Source organism: Lemur catta, chromosome 16 (assembly GCF_020740605.2).
Source record: "Lemur catta isolate mLemCat1 chromosome 16, mLemCat1.pri, whole genome shotgun sequence".
In the NCBI taxonomy this organism is placed as follows: Eukaryota; Metazoa; Chordata; class Mammalia; order Primates; family Lemuridae; genus Lemur; species Lemur catta.
In genome coordinates, this window is record NC_059143.1 from 35,897,794 (window position 1) to 35,920,079 (window position 22,286).

The 22,286-nt window shown below is 52.6% G+C and overlaps 1 protein-coding gene across 3 annotated transcripts in view; it reads right to left on the reverse strand.

The window, feature by feature from the left end:
* Window positions 1-1,912: 1,912 nt before the first annotated feature.
* Window positions 1,913-22,286, reverse strand: part of SMAD7 (SMAD family member 7) — a 29,287-nt gene continuing 8,913 nt past the window's right edge. Inside the window, exons 3-4 of one of the 3 annotated variants that reach the window (XM_045527490.1) lie at window positions 22,117-22,188; window positions 1,913-3,990 (exon numbers count right to left, since the gene is read on the reverse strand). In XM_045527490.1, coding sequence (XP_045383446.1) covers window positions 3,452-3,990; window positions 22,117-22,188 — 611 coding nt within the window. In that variant the 3' untranslated portion in view covers window positions 1,913-3,451. Of the gene's footprint in view, window positions 3,991-22,116; window positions 22,192-22,286 lie in introns of all 3 variants that reach the window. The other 2 variants (XM_045527489.1, XM_045527491.1) reach the window with 2 other exon arrangements.

Consider the following 22,286-nt stretch of genomic DNA (forward strand, 5'->3'; position numbering starts at 1 on the left):
GGGTGACGGGCTCTCTGGCAAAGAGAGGGGAACGTCAGCTACCAGCAGATGCCAGACTTCTCCTAAGCGCTCCTCTTTCCCCACTCACCCAGAGCCGGCCACCCGCCGGAATCCACACCCCACCCCAATGCCAGCCTCCTTCTGCCAGAGGCCACAGCTTTTGCCCCCAAATGCAGAGGCCTTGCTTAAGCAGCAGGGCCGGGGGAAGCCTGGTGGCCCACACAGGATTCTATCACATAAACATCTCTACAGGGCATGGACCAAGGAGTGAGAACCACTCAACCCAGAGTGAGATCCTCATCTCTCTAACCTCTTCCTCCCTTCGTGACCTTGGGCAAGTCATTTAACCTCTTAAAGCCTCCATTTTTGTGCAAGGTCCTAGTGAGGATTAAATGCTAATTCCCTCAAATGCCTAGACATCGTGCCTGGCACCTAAGGAAGCATTCAGTAAATGGTAGCTATTATTATTCTTAAAGAGCTTCCTGGCATGCCAATGCAAGCTAGAGCAAAGTAAAATGACTTTGACAGCTCCCTAATGTAACACCTCCCCTCCCCACCCCTCCTCCGCCACTACCACCCTGGAGTTAATTAGAACCCTCCTTGGGTGTTTTCCAGAGATGGGATTTTACACTTATTCTGGGTTACAGAACCAGACTAAATGGAGGCGGGTTTCATTTCAACTGATAAAAAGCGAAAAGCTGCTTAGAGAAGTAGTGAGCTCCCCATCACCTTGTGTGAACAAGCTGGCCCAGATGACCACTTGGCATTAATCCTCTGCAGCATAAATCAACACGCATTAATATTTCTTGCTACACAGTTGTATTATCATTCCCTTTAATGAAATGGTGGTGCCAGTAGGCTGTAGTGCTGTGTGTCATTTGGCAAAATAAAAAGTTGGCAGTCCTATGCTGGCCCTCCAAAAAGTTTTTTCTGAAATTGTACAGGGTTGTGATATCCAAAATCTTACCCACCTCCTTCAAAAGGACCCCCTGAAATTCAAGACCCCCCTGACATAGACACCTACACAGTACTTTGGTTCCCAAGTTGGACCCATTTCTTGTGCAAGATTCCTTGAATCTAAAATGTGGTTCAGATCAATCCACAGAAACCCCAGGTTGATGATGCAGGGACAGCACTGAAGAAGCACATTGACAGCAAGTGCCATCTGGGCAGGGCTGGGGAAGGGGACTAGTGAACTGTCACTGCAGAATTCCAGCGACAGGGAAGGAGGCTGCAGAGTAGGACTTGGATTCCGTGACTTCTCTGGTCTAGTTGCTCTGAGTGGCCTGTACAGTTCTTGGGAGGGGCCGGGAGTGGCTTCGTCCCTCCGACTACCTCTGACACTCAACCCCCACCCTCATCACCCCTCCAGGGCCTCAGCCCCGAGCGGTCCTCTGCTGGAATCCAGTCTGTCAGTCACGGTCTTCTGGGAGAGGTGCAGTGAGTTCAGGATTTAATGCCAATGGAGGAGTTAGCAAGAACCAGATGGACCCAGGTTCTTAGGGCTATACTTTCCCATCTGTCCCCGAATCCAACTTCCTTCCTGATCACAATCACCCTAGATGAAATTCCCTTTCCTCAATTCTACAAGCTTTGAAGCATCACACTCAGGGCTCCTGTAGGTTGCTCCCCACTGCAAACGCAGGGCACCCGGCCAGCTACCCTAGGGTAACAGCCTAACAAGAGGCGGATGTCTGGGTGGCTACGGGTCTTTCCAAGACTCACAAAGAGCAGCTGCCTGAAGACCAGGGCTGTACTGTGTGTCTCCCTTTGGTGGCCCGCGTCCCCCTCGTCCCCAACCAAGCACTGGGCTGGGAAGACCCCAGCTCGACCGAATTCAGACGGACACTCCTCCCACGCCCCTCCAAGCCACAGAATGAAAAGGAGCTGGAGGACAACATGGAATCAAGTATACATTTTAAAAATCGTTTAATGGAACATAAACTCCTTTAGAAAAACATTCAGCTAGGTGATAACACCCATAGAAAAAAACACCAATCTTGTGTTTATCTTTTTTAATTTGGCATTTTGTTATTTGCATTTATATTAAAGCAAAGTGCATCTTTTCTTTACTTTTCTTGTTTATACACATTGCACAATACATAAATAATGATGCTTATAAAACGTCTTTATATTTACAAGTAATAATATATTTATATATAACATAAAATACATTTTTTTCTTTAATAAATCTCAGGTTTTTTTTTTTCAGGAGTCCTTTCTCTCTCAAAGTACTACAATGCTAAATTTCCAATGAGAATGCTTCTCTTGTTCATTTAAACCTTTGTAGTTAGAAAAATAGCTTATGTTAAAGTCTAAACATGCTCATTGAGCTAAGAACAGTGTCTAAGTATCATACGAGTGTATGAGTTGTAGAAGAAATGAAAGAAGAGTTAGGTGTCAGCCTAGGATGGTACCTTGGGTTATGACAGACCAAATCCTTCTTGGAGGGGAGGGGACTGCGAAGCATGTCCTTCCCAGAGGTGCCCCCGCTGCTGGTCTGACGGCAGAGCTCAACACGCAGGCTGGGGGTGCGGAAAGTGCTGAGCTGGTTTTCTAAGTACGGGAAAAACCTGATGTAACCGGGGCGGGGGAGAGGCTGAGGACCTGCAAGGATGCTGGGTGAGCAATACTGTGCCCGGGCTGCCCCGGCAGCCCTCGGGAAGCCCATCTCAGAGAGATCCAGGAGCAGATGGCCAAAAAAGAAAGATGCTACGATGGCAGGGGGTGGCAGGAGGGGAGTAAGACAAGGATGAGAACAATTGGTTCTGGTTCAGCTGCTAGCAGGCTTGCTTCTCAGAAGCCTGTGGATAGGCCCGTGTCCTCGGAGGGGGAGCGGCGGGGCGGGGGGGCTTCCCCAGGCTGGGGGCAGAGCCGTGTTTCTGGCAGCTGCTGGGACCCCTGTCGCCAGCTTGCCCAGGTACTGCCTCTGCCCCACTGAGCATGTCCAAAGGGCAAGTGAGACACAGCGTGGGACCACAAACCTCCCAGCCGGGGACATCCGTAAGAAACACAAAGAGTTCATCGTTTGTCCCATCTGTTGTTCATGCACACGCGTGCGGACACACACAGCCGTGCACACTCACTCACACACACACTCCTGACAAGTGAAATGATGACCCAAAAGTTCAGCGACTGCTCCCATTCACACATTGTGTTTGGTGCTGCTCTGATTTTTTTTGTTTCTCCTTTTCCTATGGGGTGTCCTCCCAACCATGCCTACCCGTCCCCCCCCCAAAAAAAAATCCCAACAATTCATTTCATAAGCTATTTCTCAAAGAACAAAACAAAATGGAACACAAACAAGAACGACGAGAAAAAAAAACAAAACAACAACAAAAAACGACCAAAGAGTTTGCATGAAAAGCAAGCACTCAGGAGGAAAATATTAGCAGCAAAGTAGTTTGAACGGTGGCCTGCTCGGCTCACGCTCTGTCCTCTCCCCACGTGGCTACCGGCTGTTGAAGATGACCTCCAGCCAGCACGGGCAGCTGCTGATGAACTGGCGGGTGTAGCACTGGCCCCAGCCCTTCACGAAGCTGATCTGCACGGTGAAGCCAGTCCACGGCTGCTGCATGAACTCGTGGTCGTTGGGCCGCTGCAGGCTGTACGCCTTCTCGTAGTCGAAAGCCTTGATGGAGAAACCGGGGAACACCTTGTGTACCAACAGCGTCCTGGAGTCCGGGTTGTCCAGTGTGGCGGACTTGATGAAGATGGGGTAACTGCTGCGGTTGTACACCCACACCCCGTCCACCTCCCGCGTCAGCTGGATGCCACAGCCAATCTTGCTCCGCACTTTCTGCACCAGCTGACTCTTGTTGTCCGAATTGAGCTGTCCAAGGCAAAAGCCATTCCCCTGAGGTAGATCATAGAAGATATCCAGGGAGGGCTCCTGGACACAGTAGAGCCTCCCCACTCTCGTCTTCTCCTCCCAGTATGCCACCACGCACCAGTGTGACCGATCCCCAGGCTCCAGAAGAAGTTGGGAATCTGGAAAACAAAACGGCGGACATGGTTGGAGGCGATGGAAGGGGGATGCCTGGAATCCAAATATACACCCCCAGGGACCTCGTGGCGCAACGGTAGCACATCTGACTCCAAAACACACACCCATAACCAGGCTCATCTCTCAGTGCAAGACAGGGGTGACGGTTCCTGGACTTGCTGCAGGCTGCACAGTCCTTCTACAGGGGCCTGGAAATCTTGACCCAGTGAGAGGAGAGCCCTGCCTTTCTTGAAGCATGGGACTCACCGGGGACGCACCCTCCATGCTGTCGGGAATCCACTACACCCACACCTGTGCCCACCTGGCCAAAGAAGCCCCACCCCTGCAGAGCACCAGGGGATCCTTAGTAACTTGGCTGGTCTCGGTTTTAGGGCTAGAAAAGGCCTCTGCGGTGGCCTAGATCTTTCCACTGCATGGAACCACCCCTTCCAGCTCCCTGACATCCTGATGAGAAAACCAGGACCCAGAAAGCTTGTTGTTCAGGTACCGGGTAAGGACACACCCGGTGTGCGGACTCCAGGACCACCTACTCAACAACAGTCCCTGGGTACTTGTCATCCAGCTCTCAAATTAGTGCCTTGGTCATAAGGGACCTCTATGTGGTAAAAATCAAAAGGAGGGTGGTTTGGGACAAAAACATCTATCTTCCTAATAGAAAAACAACTCTGTGTGTCAGCAGCAGCTCTGTACACAAAGGGTGAATTCATGTCCAAATGCCAAATCCCAACACGCTGATCGGTATTAGCCCAGACTACCTTAACAAAGCTCCCAGCAGCCCAGACAGAAGATTATGTGTCTCGAATGAACATGACCATCCTAGACACTTCGTTCCCCTTCTCCACCGGCACCCCCAACCCCAGGAGTGGCCCCTCTCTCCCCTCCTTCCGCAGAAGCATCTGGAGCCTGCACAGCACCCTGCCCTCCCCCGTCCCCTGCACACCCCACCCCACTTTCCTGCACTGTGGCTCTTCCTGCAGGCAGCCTGGGACATCATCGGGGTGACTCTGGTAAGGTGATTTTCCTAAACAGGGGGATCCCATGGAGGAGAGGGGAGCCCTGGCGGCTGGCATTCCGACTCCTCCTTAAGCTGGAGCCAGTGGGCAGGCCTCAGACAGGGACCATAAATCTCCCCAGCCCAGCCAGACTGCAGGAACGCTGTGGTTTGTGGCGGCAGGGTGGAGACCGGAAGTCTTATATTTGTTAACAAAAACGGGGAAAGGCGAGGGCAAGAAGAAGGGGGGAAGAGCCCCAGATCAGCCAGAGGCCTCCCCCTCCCTCTCTGCGGCCCCAGCTTCTCCCTCTGGGGGTGCTGGGGGCATGAAGGTGGGGTGAGTGTGAGAAGTATGTCGGTTTGGCCTTTGTGGTTTTGGAGCAACTGGGCTCCGAGAGTCGATAAGGATGGGCTGCACCGTCCAGGGGGCGGGGGGCTCGGGGGGCCCCGGTGTCCTGCTGTCCCCAGTGGGGTAACGGGTGCAGCCCAGCACACCAACTCATTCCACCTTCCACAGGCGTGTCAGGGCCTGGGAAGCAGTCAGCGCGCTCACTTTTTTTTCTAAGCAGCAGCCCGCCTTGGATGGAGGTGCCCGTGAATAAGTCCGTACAAATGTGCACACCTTGACCTGCCGAGGCAGCCATGAACACACCCCCTGAGCGCTGTTCCCTGCAGACAGCCCGACTGGCCTTCCCAAATGCCTGCCCAGACATCTACACAAGTTGGGGAAGCTCAGGGCTCATTCCTGTCCTTCACTGAAAGTCAACACCAGAAAACCACCCGCCCCATCTGTAAAGTCCAGCGTGTGTCGTGCGAGTGTGTGTTTGTGCGCACACGCTGGAACATATGGAAAACAAGAGAGGGACGAGGGCTCCAAGCAGAAGGTGACTCATCAGGCATTAACTTGTTTCTGCAAAGTATCCATCAACTGCTAATAAACTCGTGAGCACCGGCAATCTTTGAACTTTCCTGCGGCGGAGTTCAGCTCTGAAGGCTACGCACCAAAGACATGCGCGGGAGGAAGGACGCTCTCGCGGGCAAGTTTGCGGGGAAGGAGAAAGCCCTCTTCCGGAGGCACAAGGCATCTGCCCTTTTGGGGGCCAGGAGGGTGTTTTGAAATACAAGAAGCTCTCAACTCAGGACAGCAACCCGGCCTGGAAAGGGAGACTGGCTGGGAGGGCGGGAGGGGGGCTCGGGAGACCCTCGGCGGAGCCTCACAATGCTTTGTTTCATGCAGCCTGGCCCCTCTGAAACCTGGCACCCGCGTGCAGGGAAGAGAGGGTGCGGGTGGGGTCGGGGACTGGGATCGAGTTGCCCCCACCTCCGTGCCAGGCCTGGCAAGGGGTGGGGGCCTTGCCTGCCAGGAAGGCCCCTGGGGACAGAGGAAGCTGGGTGGGGGCCGGGCCTGAGTGGGGGGGAGCGCCAGGCAGGTTTCCCTTTCATCTGTGCAGCCCACAGGTCTCCCGGCAATTTGCTGCCAGACACCCCCTGGAAAAAGCCGCGGTGTGTGGGTGTCCCTGTGTGTGAACAGGGCCCCTGAAAGTCCACCTAGGAAGACCCCTGCCTGCTCGTCTGGCCCCTGCCGCGCCAGCACCCCTACAGGGCAGCTCCACTCCCCTCGCTCCTGCCTGGACTATTTCCGAGCACAAACACGTGCTCTCCAGAAAACCCGTGCAGCAGCGGTGAAGGCCCCTGTCACACACACCCTAGTGTTTACGTCACACCTGCAGGGGACCCAGCGTAACGTCCCACATTGCCAGTACAGAGATTCCCCGCTTTGACCTCAATTCCCCGCCATTTGGGCTCATTTCTGGGAAACATTCAGCATCATCTTCGGAGAAACACAGTTCTGTGAACTGGGCCCGCAGCCCACAAGTCTCCCCACAAAGGTCTGTGTGGATGCTTTGCTCCTAGGGGCTTCCCGGGCACGTGGTGAGGGGCCGAGAAGCTTCGGTCACTGCGAGGACTAAGGAGGCCTCTGGGGAGCCCGACTGTGGCCACGCTGGCTTATCACTACCGTGGACACTTGACCTCCAAAGGCAAAGCTCTCGGTCCCCTGTTAATTCCCCTCAAGGCTTCATAACCTTTTCCAGTACTTTCGACTTCTCCCCCACCCCAGAAAACTGTACAGGGGCTTGTTTTAAAACTGTATGTGTTCATTTTAAAGCATCCAAAAGAAAAGCTGTGTTGTAAAAAGCTCACTAATCAGATGCCTGCTCACAATTTTTTCTTTTTATTACAGTGTAGGGAATTTTTGGAGCAATACCAGAAAAATGCTGAATCTGCCTAAAATTCCTTTAAGGTGTTTTCCCCCCTCCCCTTCCCCATTTCCCTTAAAGCATAAAATCGTCCCTTTAAAGGGAAAGGGGGAGGGAGTTGAGAAGGGAGAGGATTTCTGCCTGTGTTTGCACTTGCACTGGGGAAGACCACTTAGCAAGGAGCTCCCTGCCTCCTACAAAGAGTTATTTAATTACCCTGGGCATGAATGAACAGACCCTTCTAGGAGACCAGAGGCTCATGAATGAATCTCACACCCCGGGTCTCAATGGCACAGGGTGACCAGACCTCAAGGCCACATTTTAGGTTAGCAAGGAATTTTCCTCATTTTAAGTTTTTAATTTGAAGGTGGAAGGGGGTGAGGAAGAAGAAAAATGGGTGGAGGGAGGAAAGGGCAAGTTCGGTGCCTCAGTAGTACCATTTCCCATCTCCAGCTTGTGAGGCTGAAACAGCCATTGGATGCTGAGAACATGGGCACGCACACGTGTCCACACACACAGAGGACATGCTGGTGGGGAGAGGGTCCCCAAGACTAGAACCTTGCAGGACAGGGACAAGCTTGGGAAACGAAGCCAGTATAGACAGAGCCACAGCAGCTGCGTCCATGGAATGTGCCCGACTGTCAGGGCACCAGGGGGCTGGAGTGAAAGACGGGAGAGGAGGGTCTCAGCCCACTCTCATCCCTGGCAGGCACTCGGATTAGAAAGGGACATGTCTCTGGCAAAGGCCAATGGTGCCACCGGCCTGTGAGTCCCCTGCCCAGTGGTCCGGCAGAGCAGAAGGCTGAGGATGGAGAAGGCGGGAGGAAGGGAGCCTTCCTCCCGCAGGCTCTCCATGCTAGTCAGGGCCAAACGCAGGGCGGAGATGTGCACACAGAAGGCCTGCACCCAGCAACCCCGGCACGCAAACATCACCACACCGCGCCCGCCCTTGGCAGGTCCAGGGTCCTCCCTCCTCAGGACCCAGGCGCGACCAATGGTTGCTTCATCCCGTCCTTCCCTCTGCATCAGACATCTCAAAGGTTAACAGCACCCGGCCCCTGCTCCCCACCCTGTTCTGAGTTCGATCGGCCACTTCAGGGACAAGGACTGAGATAAGGGGGCCCAGTGCCAATTCGTCCCCTCTGCTTTCACCCAAACCATGACAATCAGTGAGGACCCTCATTGGTCTCTTGCTGTCAAGAGGCAAATACCAAAAAAAATAAAGCCAACATATAAACCTTGCTGCACTGTTTTGAGTCACTTTGGGTTCTGGGGTTGGCTCTAGTCTGCCTTGCTTATAACCTCACCCAGAACCTGGAAATAGGACCCCAGGGTGCCCCTGGTTCGCAAGGAAGTACAGACAGCTCTGGGGTTTACAGGGGCCCATGCCCCACCAGCCCATGCTCCTTCCCCCAACTGATCAGAAAATGAATTCTGGTCGAACTGAGAAAGTTGGATGTTTTTTCCAAGCTTTGCAACATCTCCATTGCGGTGAGGTGGCTGGCCAGGGGTGGGGGGTGGGGTGCAGGGGGTGCCCCAGGGTCTTTTCAAAGGCCAGGGTGCTCTCTCAGGTCCCCAGGCCCAGCCTCTCAAGGGGTTCCAGCCATGCCCAGCCCAGAGGTGAGCTGACCAGCTATGGAGCCAGACACCCATTCCCATGTCACTTTAGCAGGTGACGTCAGCTCATCCCCAAATCAGGGTCTCCCAATGCCAGCCTCTTAAGGTTGCTGTGCCGATTTGATGCTGAAGTAACCGAGGCTGGGGGCCGGCTCAGGGAGAGTGCTGCACGCATGTTAGTCTCATCTCTTAGGGTCTACGCCTGGCTTCTCCAACTGCTCAGAAAACGCCCACCAATCTTCCCCTTGGCCTCCACCCCCATCCCCACAGGAGAACAGTTTGGGGTCAATGTCTACACTTAATAAGCATTTATTATAGACAGGCCCTGTTCTAAGTGGCTCATGCCAACCCCGAGGTTGCGTACTATTAGGCTCTATCTTAAAGAGGAACAAGTCACTTGCCCAAGAACAGAGCTGTGATTCAAGCCCAGAATACTGCCCGGTGTGAGTTAGAGCCATCCCCGGCCTCTAAAGCCACCAGTCCCCAGTGGCCCTCTATAAAGCCTCGAGGGGAAACCCAGTGGCCTTCTGAACACACTTTGGAGATGCTGTGCCGGCTTTCAGAGCTGAGGACAGGGCCTTGCTCCCTCGCAGCAAGAAGTGAGCAGCGAAACGGCGTCTTCGCCAGCAAGTTGTTCTGTGATCTTGGCCAAATGGCTCCCCCTCTCCAAGTCTCAGTTTGACCTGTCCATAAATAACGAGAGGGGGAGCAGGGAAAACGGCCCCACGGGCCCCCTTCCGGGCGGGCTGGTCTCTGTGATTCGCAGACGTGCCCGGTCAGTATGAAACAACACCGGTTCCATTTATTTTTACTACCTTCCAGAGAGTAAGAAAACCACTTTGAGGATCAGGGCACATTTTTGCATTTAATTTGCAACAATAAAACAAAACAAAACCAAATCAAAAGGGAAAGGAGGTTTGAGTCAGGTTTTGCTGTGTCCACCCCCAAACCAACTTATTCTTTTTTTTTTAACTTCAAAGAGTTACAGACTTTCTGTCTTATTATTCATCACCATCAGGAAGAGGTTGAGTCCCTAAGAGAGGGTCTCATCACCACCTTACTTTAACGTGCACTCAAGTTTCTCCCCACCACCCGCCCCCCAAGCTTACATAGCTGCAGATCCTGCTGGTCTAGAACACTGCCTAGTGCCTGTGTCCTTACAGACAAATTATGAGGACTGGTCAATTGCTAGAGCTAAAATGTACTCCCCTGCTCCCCAAACTGGTCCACCCCCACCTCCTAAAGCCCCCTAAATGTCCGAGTCTGAAGCCCCCAGCCCGGGGGTCCCTCTAAGAGCAGTATTTTGCCATCAGAGAGTGTAACTGAGGGTAGCACAGGGCGGCGGGGGCCGTGGGGGGGAAGCTACACAAATCAAAAGCTCCTGTCTGTCTCGCCAGCCGGCCTGACGCGGCTTCCTGTGCCCCAGCGCTCAGCCATGCAAATTATAGCATGTACCCGGCTGCCTGCAGGCACTGCCCTCTGAGGAGGCCAGCTCTGCCCAGAGGAAGGGCGGGGACTCCCAAGCCAGCCAACTCCATTCATAATATTTACAGTAAATGGGCCTCTCTGCCTGTTGTTTAGTGTGCATCCAGCCTAATTATTTCTCAGGTTTAATTTCCAGGCTCTTCCCCTCCACGATGCACCAACCAAGTTCCCAACGTCTTACCCTCCAAACAACTCAGCAGCTCTATTCTGAAAGGGGGTTCACAGACTTGCACACACGGAGCACCCAGACCTGCACGTATTATCTGCTCACCCGCCTTCTCTCTAGGAATGACCGTGGCCACCCCCTAGGGAGACCCCGCAAGAGGTGGGACAACCGTGCAACAGAAAACCCATCTGTGTCCAAGAGGGACATCTGAGTCACCCACCTACCGGCCTGCTGACTTGAAAGGCTGGAGATCCCCAAATTCCATATCTGGATTCCCAACTGGGGAGCCAGCACCGAACACTGACTCTCTCTCCCTCTCTCCCTCTCTCTCTCTCTCTCTCTCTCTCACTCACACACACACACACACACACACACACACACACACTCTCTCCAACAAAAGAACCTTCTCATAAACTACCAAAAGGTCCCTCTTTTTCTTCTTTTTATTGACCATTTGTAAGTATGTTGGCTACATATTAAAGCTTGATAAAAATCTTAATACAAACAGATGCATCATAAGCCAATTTTCCAAAAGGACAAAAACCCCAGAAGTACTTTTCCAGGTCTGGGGGCTTTATGTGTGCAAGAAATCGAGCTGTGGGCCTCGTTTCAATAAAGCCCCAGGCTACACGGACCCTCAATCCCTGAAAGGTATCACAAGACCCAAGGCAGGCCCGGCCCGGCCCCACCCCGTCCCCTGCAGGTCCAACTCAACTCCAGTTTTTCTAGAGGGTAGGAAAACTGTCCGAAGACGTGGAAAAATCCAGTGAGAAACAAAAGTCCTTTTCATGCCTCCCCTCCCCCAGCTCCCCTTGTTCCATGACAATTATGAAAACTGTTGGATGGGATGGCATTTTGAACATTTACTGCATTCTGGCCAATAAATTCCAACGCGGGATCTGATGGAAAAGCCTCCCTCCTCTGCAGCGAGCTCCCTCCCTGGCTCCCCTCCCTGTGCACTCTGGGCCCTCATTCCATCTCTCGCTTTACAACCCAATACCAGGGCCTGGCCAGGCCAGGGCAGCACTTTACTCACAGGGAAAAACAACAGTGCGCCAGCCTGGAGACAGTGTGCAGACTGGAAAAGTTAATCATTACTTCTGTCTGCCTCCGTAATCTAATCTCTCCCGCTTGGACACACACTCACTGTTCAGCCATCCCAGCCCTTTCACCCCCAAAGCACCCAGGACCTCCTAGACCTGAGCCCGCCCTCCCTCTGCTGCTCCCCCCTCCCCTCCCCAGGGCTGTGGTCACAAGGCCCTGGAGTCCAACACATACGGCCGACAGTTCCGCACTATGTGCCCCACATTTCAGAGTACTGCAGGCCTTGCATAGACCTGGGCTCCAATCTGCCTGGCATTACCGCAGCACCCCCGTGCTACCCCCCACGGCACAGGGACAGGACAGACTCTGTCCCCTCCCACTCTTCTCTCACTCCCCCTACCCTGGAACTCACTCAAGCCCACTCCAAGTGGGTAGGGCTCCCCTGCCCATGTGATCAGTCTGTGCAGACACACAAGCCCAGAAGGCCCTGCTGTTGGCAGTGCCTCAGAAAATTAAACACAGAATTACCATATGACCCAGCAATTCCACTTCTGGGTATATGCCCTGAAGAACGGAAAGCAAAGACTCCAAGAGAGAATTTGTACACCCATGTTCACAGCAGCATAAATCACAACAGCCAAAAAGGCAGCAGCAACCCAAATGTGCGTGGAGTGATGAATGAATTGACAAAATGTGACACAGCCATACAATGGAATATTATTCAGCCTTAAAAAGGAAGGAAATTCTGACGCCTGCTACAACATGGATGAACCTTGGGGACATTCTGCTAAGTGAAATAAGCCAGTCACAAAAGGGCAAATACTGTAGGAGTCCACTTGCATGAAGTACCTGGAGTAGCCAAATTTATAGGCAGAAAGTAGAACAGTGGTGGCCAGCGGAGCAGGAGGGGAGAAGTTAGTATTTAAAGGGGCAGAATCTCAGTTTGGGAAGATGAAGTTCTGGAGAGGAATGGTGGTAATAACAGCACAATGATATGAATGTGCTTAATAATCTCACAGAACTGTACACTTAAAAATTAGTAATATGGTGAACTTTATGTTATGCTTATTTTACCACAATAAAAATGAAAAGAAAAAAGAAAACAGAACAGAGAAAAGAAAAGAAAAAGAAGGCTCCAGTCTCTTAATTGCTCTGCTGCCTGCCCCCATAAACCTGCCCCCCTCAGTACAGGGTTTCTGAACTGGGGATTCCACGGGTGAGGTGGGCTTCAGCGAGGCTACAGGCCCCTGGAAATGTACACAAACTGCGGTAGATATATATTTATAGGCATTTTTTGGGGGAAAGAGTCCTCGGCTTTCACTGATTCTTGGAGGCGTCTGCAAGGCATGCAACATGAAGAACTATAAACGTTTTACTTTAGAACGGAAGAGGCCATTGGCTACCCCATACCCCCATCACCTCGCAATAGGAACCTCATTCCCATACCCCCTTCAAATCCAAGAATCAAAGATCAAGATCACAGAAGGGACTTGGCGGCCAAGTCCAAGCCCTTACTTTACAGATGAGAAAACTGAGGCCCAGAATTCAAAAATGGTGGCTCCTGCAAGGCCATGAGCTGGTGGCTGAGACCCCACCCTCAGCCGAGGGACAGGCCAGCTCCAGGGACAGAAGCCTGAAGGACGCTCGTCTTCCCAGTGTAATGTGGCATTTTGCAAACCCTGGGGTGGGGAGGTGTTCAATCTTTGCAGGCCCCACATTCCAGGGCTCTTCCCCAGGAAATACCCCCCAGTGGGCGTTCATCTTGCCCCACTGAGCTGGAGACAGGCCCATCTATATTTTTAGGAGCTGTATTGCGCACCCAGACCACAGTGAGAGCTCAAACTTTTGCTTTTCCCTCTTGGTTACTGATCAGCGAGGGAGGGGCGCGGTGCTGGCTGAGCGCGGTGACCCTCCCTTGGCCTGGGCGACTGGAAGCAGGGGACTCAAGAGATGTCAGGAAAGGACCCGGGGACCACCACTTAGTCCCCGTGAGCCACTGGGCGAGTCTGCCAGAAATTAGCAAGCACAAGAGCCACCATCAGTCCTGGTTATCTGTGTTGTCTCCTGGCTGAGAGGCAGAAACTCCCAACTTCGCAGGATGAAATTGGAGTTGAGACCAGTTCTTCCCTCCGGGCCCCAGGGATCAAACCCCAAGCAAAACCAGCTCTCCTGGCCCTTTCTTCCTGGTGGGGCTCCTCAGAGGAGCAAGAAAGTAATTAAATTAGTGAACTCCATGGGGCTGGGAGCCATCAGTTAGCCCCGGGGGAACAGACAGGGCAGGATGAGCATGAAAATGAAACACCCTGGTAATTGCATCTTAGAACCCCAGGCGGGCCAGGGGGGCTCAGAAATGGGCTTGACCTTCAGATTTAAAATTAAAATGCGAGAGTTTCATTCCCCCAGACAGTCTTCATGAGAACCAAGCCCACAGCAGTTACAAAGGGAAAGTCAAACTCCTGGGCTTTAAAAAAACACCCCACCTCCCCCTCTGGCTGTCAAGACACTAGATACTGTCATTCCAGATGTTTCCCCACCCCCTTGCTGTGGAGCCTGGCCTGGGTGGGTCACCTCTACTCAGCATTACGCCCCCAGGTACTACCAGGGTCTGCAGGGTGGATTATAACCACAGATCTGTTCTTATTGCTGTTATCTTTCCATCAACACGGAGAGGGGGGGCAGGGGGCTGGAACCAGAACCTGGGAGACTGACCTCTGTTTATCCACAAGCGTTCCTTTATCTCAACTCCCAACAGACCACACAACCAAAGCAGAAGCAAAAGCACCTCCTCCAGGTCACCTAACACCTCCGCATGCAGGGACCTGGGTCCTTCCGTCCTGTAGAAGCTTCCCCTGCCTGCCTCCAGATGGGGGCAACTGCTGTTCAAACCCACCCCCTCCGCTCCATCTGCGGACCTTCATTCCATAAAGGCCCAGGAACTACTCCTCCATGCAGCACAAAGCCTGGCACACAGTAGGTGCTTAATACTTGTATGCACTAAATGAACGAGCTGCAGGGACACACTGGCTTCTTCCAAAGCAGCTGGCCCACCCAGCTTCACAGCCGAGAGGGGAGCCTGCCTTCCAAGCCCTCTTCTGCACTCCCTACGGAGGTGGGACGGGAGAAGCCCCCGGCCCGGGCTAGGTGCCTGGGCTGGATGCCACCGAGAGGTGTTTCCAAGGCAGGCGCCGGCCCGCCAACCTCTGTGGGCACACCACCTGCCCACAGCATTCTGCTCTGGCGTCCTGCTCTGTTTGGACAAGTTACCCTCACCGAGTGTTCAACAATGCTTTTACACACCCCAGGGCCCTTGTTGTGTTATGAAAACAAAACAAAGCACGCTAAGGGAAAAAGCTGGGGGGGGGGTGGAGAGCACGCCAGCCACACACAGGTCTCTTTCTTTCTGGTCTTCACCCTGAAGATGGCTCCTTGGCAGCACGGGTCAGGGCACCGTCCCGTGTCCTGTATCATTAGAACAGTGACATCGCCAAAGAGGGGACTTGGAAGCCCAGAGATGAGTGAAGGGAAGTGGACCTTCTCCTCCACCCCACTGAGGGGCTGTGGCAAGCCCCCTTTCTGGGAGATGCTGCTGGGTAAGGGTGGGCCACGCTACCCCTTCCTCTGAGGCAAGGCACGGTCACCGGACACGGCTGGGCCAGGGGAGCTCTGCGGCCCGATTCCTCTCCACTCCTCACCAGCACCCAGAAATGGTCTCAGGGAAATTAAGGAACTCCTGGTGGGGTCTCAGGGAAATTAAGGAGACAGAGTGGCTTGAAAACAAAGGCAGCCGTGAGTTTCAAGCTGCCAAATGCCAGGCACCTGTGTTGGGGAGGGCAGCAACAGGGGTGAAAAGGCCAGGGGCATGAGTAATTCCTGCCTACCCCCTACCAAAAAAAACACAATCTTTTTTTTTTTTTTTTTTTTTTTGCAAGTTAAAACTGAGCTAATGACACTGGGTGGGGCGCAGTGTTAAGGACTACGCAGCCAAACCAAAATTAGCTTCCAGCCAAGAGCTGCTTGGCCCCACCATTTGGGGAAGGAAGCTGAAAAAGTCATGAAAGATTCTTTAGTAAACTGGGAAATAAGGCTGCAGTTAACATTTCAACTGAAGGTGACCCTGCTGGTAAAATATTTTTTTAAACAATAAAAATAACATAAAGTTCACAAACAGCCTCTTTCTTAAAGAAAAGGGCCTAAAAGTTCTCGTGGGAGTGGAAATGAAGAAAAGGGAAAAAAAAAAAGGAAAAAGAGAAAAAACAGGCTAGCTGTTTCTCAGCCACTACCTTTCATGCACAACTTTTTTCTGGAGTTCTTCTCAAAAAAGGGATGATGCAATTTCCTGTCTTGTCCCAATATTTCCTGTTAACGTACAAGGTGAAAGTTATCACCCTGTTTTAAATAACTGTCCCAAACTGCATCGAAAGTTCCTTTTCCCAGCCAGTGCCCGTCCCTGCCACAAAACAGCCCCATCTTAGAATATAAATACTGTCATTTTCTACACCTTTAAGAGCTGGCTTCAGAAAGAGCCTGATTCTCCCTATAGCAGACATTGGGAATCTACAAGGGCAGCTTCTGCAGGCACTGAGCGAGTGGCCCAGATCCCCAAGGTGACCCCCCGGGGAGACGCAGAGGGGCAGAGGGCAGCCCAGTCCCCCAGAGGAGCCAACGTGTTCGGGCAGAGTGGCCGCGATCAAGTGAATGTTGCTTTCTTGGTGTGTTAACCACTAAATTGAGAACTGTGCCTCAGCAGTTAATAATATCTTCCCGCTGAAAATAGCCCGAGAGGAAGCCTCTGTGTGACAGTAGGCAGGCGGCCAGCCCCAGAGCTGGCCATTCAATACCGGGCGAGAGAGATGGTAGGGCCAGTGGTGACCTCCCAGTGGCTGTGCTTACAGTATCCTTTCACAAAGGGGGGTGCCCGGGCCAGTCACTCGCTGTCTCTGCAGCCCTAGAACCTCAGCGCGGACGTCGCACGGACCAGGGACTCCAGCGGCCCAGGAAAGATCTGGAATCGCCCGGCTTTGGGGGCCAGCCCTTGTCCCTCCCTGGCTCACAGCCACTGGACTGGGCAGGCCAGGAGGACACAGCAGAGTGGGAACAAGCACACCCACCTCCCCCAGCAGAAGGGTGCACCTTGGAAAATGACCTGCCTCTCCCTTCTGCAACCCAGGTGGAAAAGGGAAGGTCGAAAGATCAACAAGGAGATGTGCCTGCCTGTTCAGGTAACACATGTCAGAGAGACAGGCTCCCACCCCGCTCCTGGGCCATCCATGTGCCCCCCAAGCCCCAGCAGACCTCAGGGCAGCTAGGGAAACAAGTGTCTAGCATCAGCAGGTCCCAGCACCTAACAGAAGTCTCTCCGATTCTATCCTCCACAATCCTTGTTCTTGATTAGTTACCCCCACATACCATGCATTTAATATCTACCACGAGCCACTTTTTAAAAAACCGTGATAAAATACACCCAGCATAAAACGTGTCACCAGTGACACTGAGTACATTCACAAAACTGTGCGACTGTCACCACTATCTAGTTCCAGAACATTTTCATCACCCCAAAAGGAAACTCGGTCCCACGGGTCACTTTTATAATGCCACTCACGACAGCAAAGCAAAACAGAGGAAGTGCCTAGAGAAAAAGTTTTCCCTCAAATATTTCTACGATTAAGCAAAAATCTCATTTGAAAAGAGGCAAAATCCCAAGGGATTCTAATATACAAGCAAGTCTAGGAACCAGCATCCTACATCTTTTTGTTCTTCTGCCAGGTGAAGGCACCTGCTTTGAAGGTGCTGCTCCAGGTTCAAGGCCTCGTCTGCAGGGAACAAAGACCAGTCTGGCCATCGTAACTCTGCAAGGAACGATATTATGGAACAGTAACAGCAATAGTAAAGAAGCAAAGGAAGCCAAACTTGATCATGAATCCTTTGGCATTTCCTCCCTTCTCGCTGCCCCACTGGCTCTGCACCTGCTGTGGACGTCCCACAGGTCTAGAAGTCTATCCGGCTACAGCAAGGCTCTGCTAAGAGAAGGCTCAAGTCGGGGTGGGGGGATCAACAGGCTAGACTGTAGCCAAAGGTTCTACCACCCAGACCCTGGTCTGCCCAGCTCTGCCTGGGGACAGGATGCATGAGGCACAGCCCATCTAGTCTGGCCGGCAGAGCAGCCCAAATTCGCTCCAGAGACTTTAAATGCTGTCACCCTGTATTTAACCCCTGCCTAACTGCCTCATTCTTTTTAAGACAAAAGGGGTTTTAACAGTAAGCCCTTCTCCAGGGGTGAGTGTGTGACCTCAAGCACTGTCGAAGAGGCCGGTCCGGGACTGGTCTTCACCAGGGTGTGGATGTGCACCAGGTGAGCCCGCCCTAGCCCTGAGTCATTCTCCTGGCTGGTGTTTAAGGAGATGTAGAGGTGTCCCTTGAGTTCCAGACTGTCATTTCTCACAGTGGCCTGGAGGAAGGTGCACACTCACGGTCAGGTGTGCCTGTCCATCTGACTCCCCCCAGAGCCCATGCTCACAGCAGCTTGGATGAAAGGCCAGGGAGGCTGTGAGCTCAATCCTCTCTACCCACCACCCCACGAAGGCATCAGAGACCTCAGTGAACCCCATAAGCTGCTTGTTCCCAGGCAAGGGGAGGAGACATGAGAAGCACAGCAACAGGCACCCGGGCCCAGGTTCCCAGTTCGCTATCACAATTCCAAGCCACACAATAAATAATTGTTCACATGCAGCTGAATAACTTTCCTTAAAACAGTATGGAGCAATCTTTCCTAAGCTACTTGGTTTGAGCCCCAGTTGATTGTGGAATGAGCCAGGGCCACATTTTCAGATTATATAGGTATTTTTGAAGGCTCTCCTCTGAGGCTAAGACAGATGCCAGCAGGGATAAAAGAGGAGAGAGAAACATTCTTGGAGTGGATGCTGACTCAAGGATGCTCCCATTCCCTGGACTCAAGTGAATCTTAAGACCTTAGCAAAGGAGGTGGGCACCCTTGAGGGTTGGAGGGATGGTGTCGTGTCTCTCCAATAAAGCATGACTTTGCACAGCCAAGAGATGGAGTTTCCCAGGACACGTGAACACTTCTGTCTCCACTACCTCCCACCTCCCTCCTTGAAATCCCTGGGAGCACCTCTTTTGAAGTTTAAATAACTGCGAGTGGTTGCTGGCTTCCAAGCCCTGCCCTAAACTGGGGAGGTCCGCATGGCTGAGGCCCAGCCAGCGCCAGACATGAATATATAAAGGAGGAGGCTAGAGGATGCGTCTGCAGCTGAACAGCATAGAACTCACAAGGGAGGTGCTCCTCCTTCAACCCACCCAAAGCAGGACAGCAGAAAGGTGAATTGAAAGCCCCCAAAAACTCCAGATGGAGGCTGCAAAGATGACAGCTCCTAACACATGCTTTGCATTACCAGTGATACAGGGAAAGTCCCTGGGAGAAAATCCTTTCCATTTCCACCACAGAGCTGAGCCTATAGGCTCTCCAGCCATGTCGGACCTCTCCAAGGTGGATCCTTCTGAGCCGTGACACATTCGTGTCCAAGCAGCAGCAAGGGCCTGTCCCGGAGTAGCACGCCTTTCAAAAGACACGCATACCCCAAGAGCCGAACTTAGACTGCCAAATCACAATTCAGAACCAATCCACCACTCCACCCTGCAAGTCCACAGTGTCTTGGAGAGGCTACCCTGATGTCAACCAGCCCCTGTGAGAGGGACCCCAGCCCATCCCAGAGCCCACCTGTGGGCATCCGCGTGCTCTCAGGTGTCTGCGCACGGGATTGTCTATCTGTACGTCTGCAGCAACACCCCCGCGCACACACACGCACAAGCCTGCACCCAGCAATCCATCTGTCTGGGAGAGCCAGCTGTCAGAAATGAAAGTACACTCTCCTGGAACAAAGTCACTGCCTTCTAAAAATGTCCCGTTTTCCCAGACCGAGGAAACTTGCAGGGGTGGGGTGTGTTTCACTGCAAGTCCCAAAGGACCCCCCCAACAAAGCTGCAATGCTGGAATTCCAACTTGCAGCACCTTCCTCTGTGCAGGAAAGGGAAGGGCCAGCCTTGGAGTCACCCCTGCATTTCAGGAGGGGGCGGGCCTTTGAGCACACCCCCACCCCCACCTCCAAGCCACCACATTTTCACATTTGGCTGTTTTTTCTTTCCCTTCTTCCCTTGCCAAGAGAATCAAGCCCTGGCTCCCGCTGCCGACCTTCCTCCCACCCTAAACTGAGCCCCATTCATTAAGCCCGCTCTCAGCCAGGGCAGGACAGGAAGGAAAACAGCACACAGGGCCTGTGAAAGAGACTCAGAGAGGTGATTTCAAGGGGGAGGAGGGAGAAATCCCTTGTGGGCGTTTTCACTGCTCCCCACCTTGATGCCCGGCTCCCCCCACCCCACAAAACAGGCATGCCTCCACCAGCATCCTATGCCAACCCCTCCCCCCAAGGGACTCTGCCCTCCCCCTGCACCCCCACTGGCCTCATCCTCTAGCAAGGCAGACACACCCAGGCCACCCCCCACAGCACCATCAACTTCTCAAGAAGAAGGAGGTTTGCGCTTTCTCCATTTACAAAACCCTCTGCCCTGGATTGGGGCCAATAAAATCACCTTTGGGAAGGACTCTCACTACAAAAGAGTACGACCCTAAGTTTTCTCTTCCCTCCAGACACCCCAAACCCGTGACATCAACCCAAAAGGCAGTTTCTAGAACATCTCCGCACGGTACATTATTAATACACTGCTCCAACTCCAGACGGAAAGAAGAAAGAGCTCAAACTTTGAAGCCTTGGGAATTAGTAAATCAAGAGCTAAAATTCAAAACAAATGCTCTTTCATGTGGAGGCCCCCTCGTCTTTCTTTTTGCAGTTTTGTTAGACCACGCCGTCCCTCTGGCGACATTGCAGCCTCCTCGGTAAGCTGCTGCAATTACCTGGGGGGAGGTCGTTAATGATTGTTTTACTCCTAGTTTCTTTCTAGGACTGGAGGAGCTCTGGGGAGAAAACCCACCCGTCTCAGGAGGGCTGCACTGTCACACCGCAGGGCCGGGTGCTCAGGCTGGCATCTCAGCTGGTGTCGTCATTTCCTCCAGCAGAGGAGACAGACAAGATGTTATCAATAAGACAAACCTTCTGAAAAGCCCCTTTGAAACGCTACCACTTCCCTTGCTTATTTCATGTGGTTCAGAGGGGCCAAGGGCTCCTCCCTGCACATGCAGGGTTTAAAAAATAAAACCATCTAACAACATCCTGAGTGTGTTATTTTGCTTAGACCCCTGCCTCTCCGCAGCCTTCTTTCTCCCAGCCTTAGAAAGCAGAAAGATGCAGCTCATACATTGCTGCCTTTTCTCCCTCCACGCCCACCCTCCTGCCCGAAGCCCCCTCCTCTCTCTGGGTCCTCTTTTTCCTGCTCAATTCTCATCAGAACCTTTGAGTAAACAGTACCCTCTGTCTCAGATAACAGCCAGAGTATATACTGCTCTGAAATAAAAACAAACGAAGGTCTCCCTAAAGACATTCTCAGCAAGCTCCATTCCTGGAGAGGCCAGCCTAAAGAGGAACCATCCAGAATGAACCGCACCTGAGCAGCACTTGACCAATTTGTCCAAGAGGTCACCCCACAAAGAGGGTGCACGACAAGTGTGACAGCTCCCACTAGAGCTGCTACACTGTGATCCTATGCCAATGTTCCAAAGGCAAGAAATGCCAAAAGCCCAAAACTCTGTGGGAATTTCTCCTTTTTTTCCCAGGTTGCTTTCCCTCTTGCTTCAGCCAGTTCTTCAAAAATCCAGTGATGACATGGTGGGTGGGAAAAACAGGTAGAAATGGGATGTCTTCAGAAAAAAAATGAAATGTGTCCCATGTACATTGCCAAGGAGTTTCTCTAAGTGTCACCCTCTTCTCATGTCCTCAGGGACAATGATGCTCTGGCTACCCGATGCACCTCTGCCAGTCCTGCGATCCTCCAGCACTGGGATTCCAGGCCCTCAGGCCTGCCCACTAGGAAAACCTGCCCCGCTGGGGAACAGGCACAGCACCTGCTGTCTGCAATGGTCCCGTCCCCAGACACTTGCTGCAGAATCCTGCGCTAAGCCGGACTGGGAAGCTTCTAGACCCACTCTGCAATCACATCCTATGCTTTGGGATCTGTCTCCAGCAAGTTCCCTAAAGATACAGCCATTCCTTTCAAGGTACTCCATGCACAAAGGACAAGAGCAAAATAGATTCTAAATGTACAAGTTAACGACACCAATGTCACCAAGCTGAGCCTGGAGCTGCTTGAAAATAACTCTTCACGCACAAAACCAGTCCCCAGCTGGCTCCCATTTCCCACCCATGGGACAGACCCAGTGTCATGAGGGTGTCAGGACTGCAGGATGACGGGATGAGGAGCTGACAGGCACCACAGTGTCACCATGGATGTACCCAGGTTAAGGCACATAAAAATGAGAATGAAGTCCAGAGCAGCTGCGGTGGCAGGAGGCCACCCCCATTCCTCCAGTCCCCAGTCATTTCAAGAAATCTTGGGACTGTTGGGAAAGTAAGAGAAGGCATCTTACCTGAAAGCCCCCCAGGGGCCAGATAATTTGTTCCCCCTGTTTCAGCGGAGGAAGGCACAGCATCTGGACAGTCTGCTGTGGATTCGAAAAGGGGAGGAGAAAGAAATAAATACACAAATAAAAACACCGAGATTCATCTTTAAGCACATCCTCAACAGCATGAAAGACTA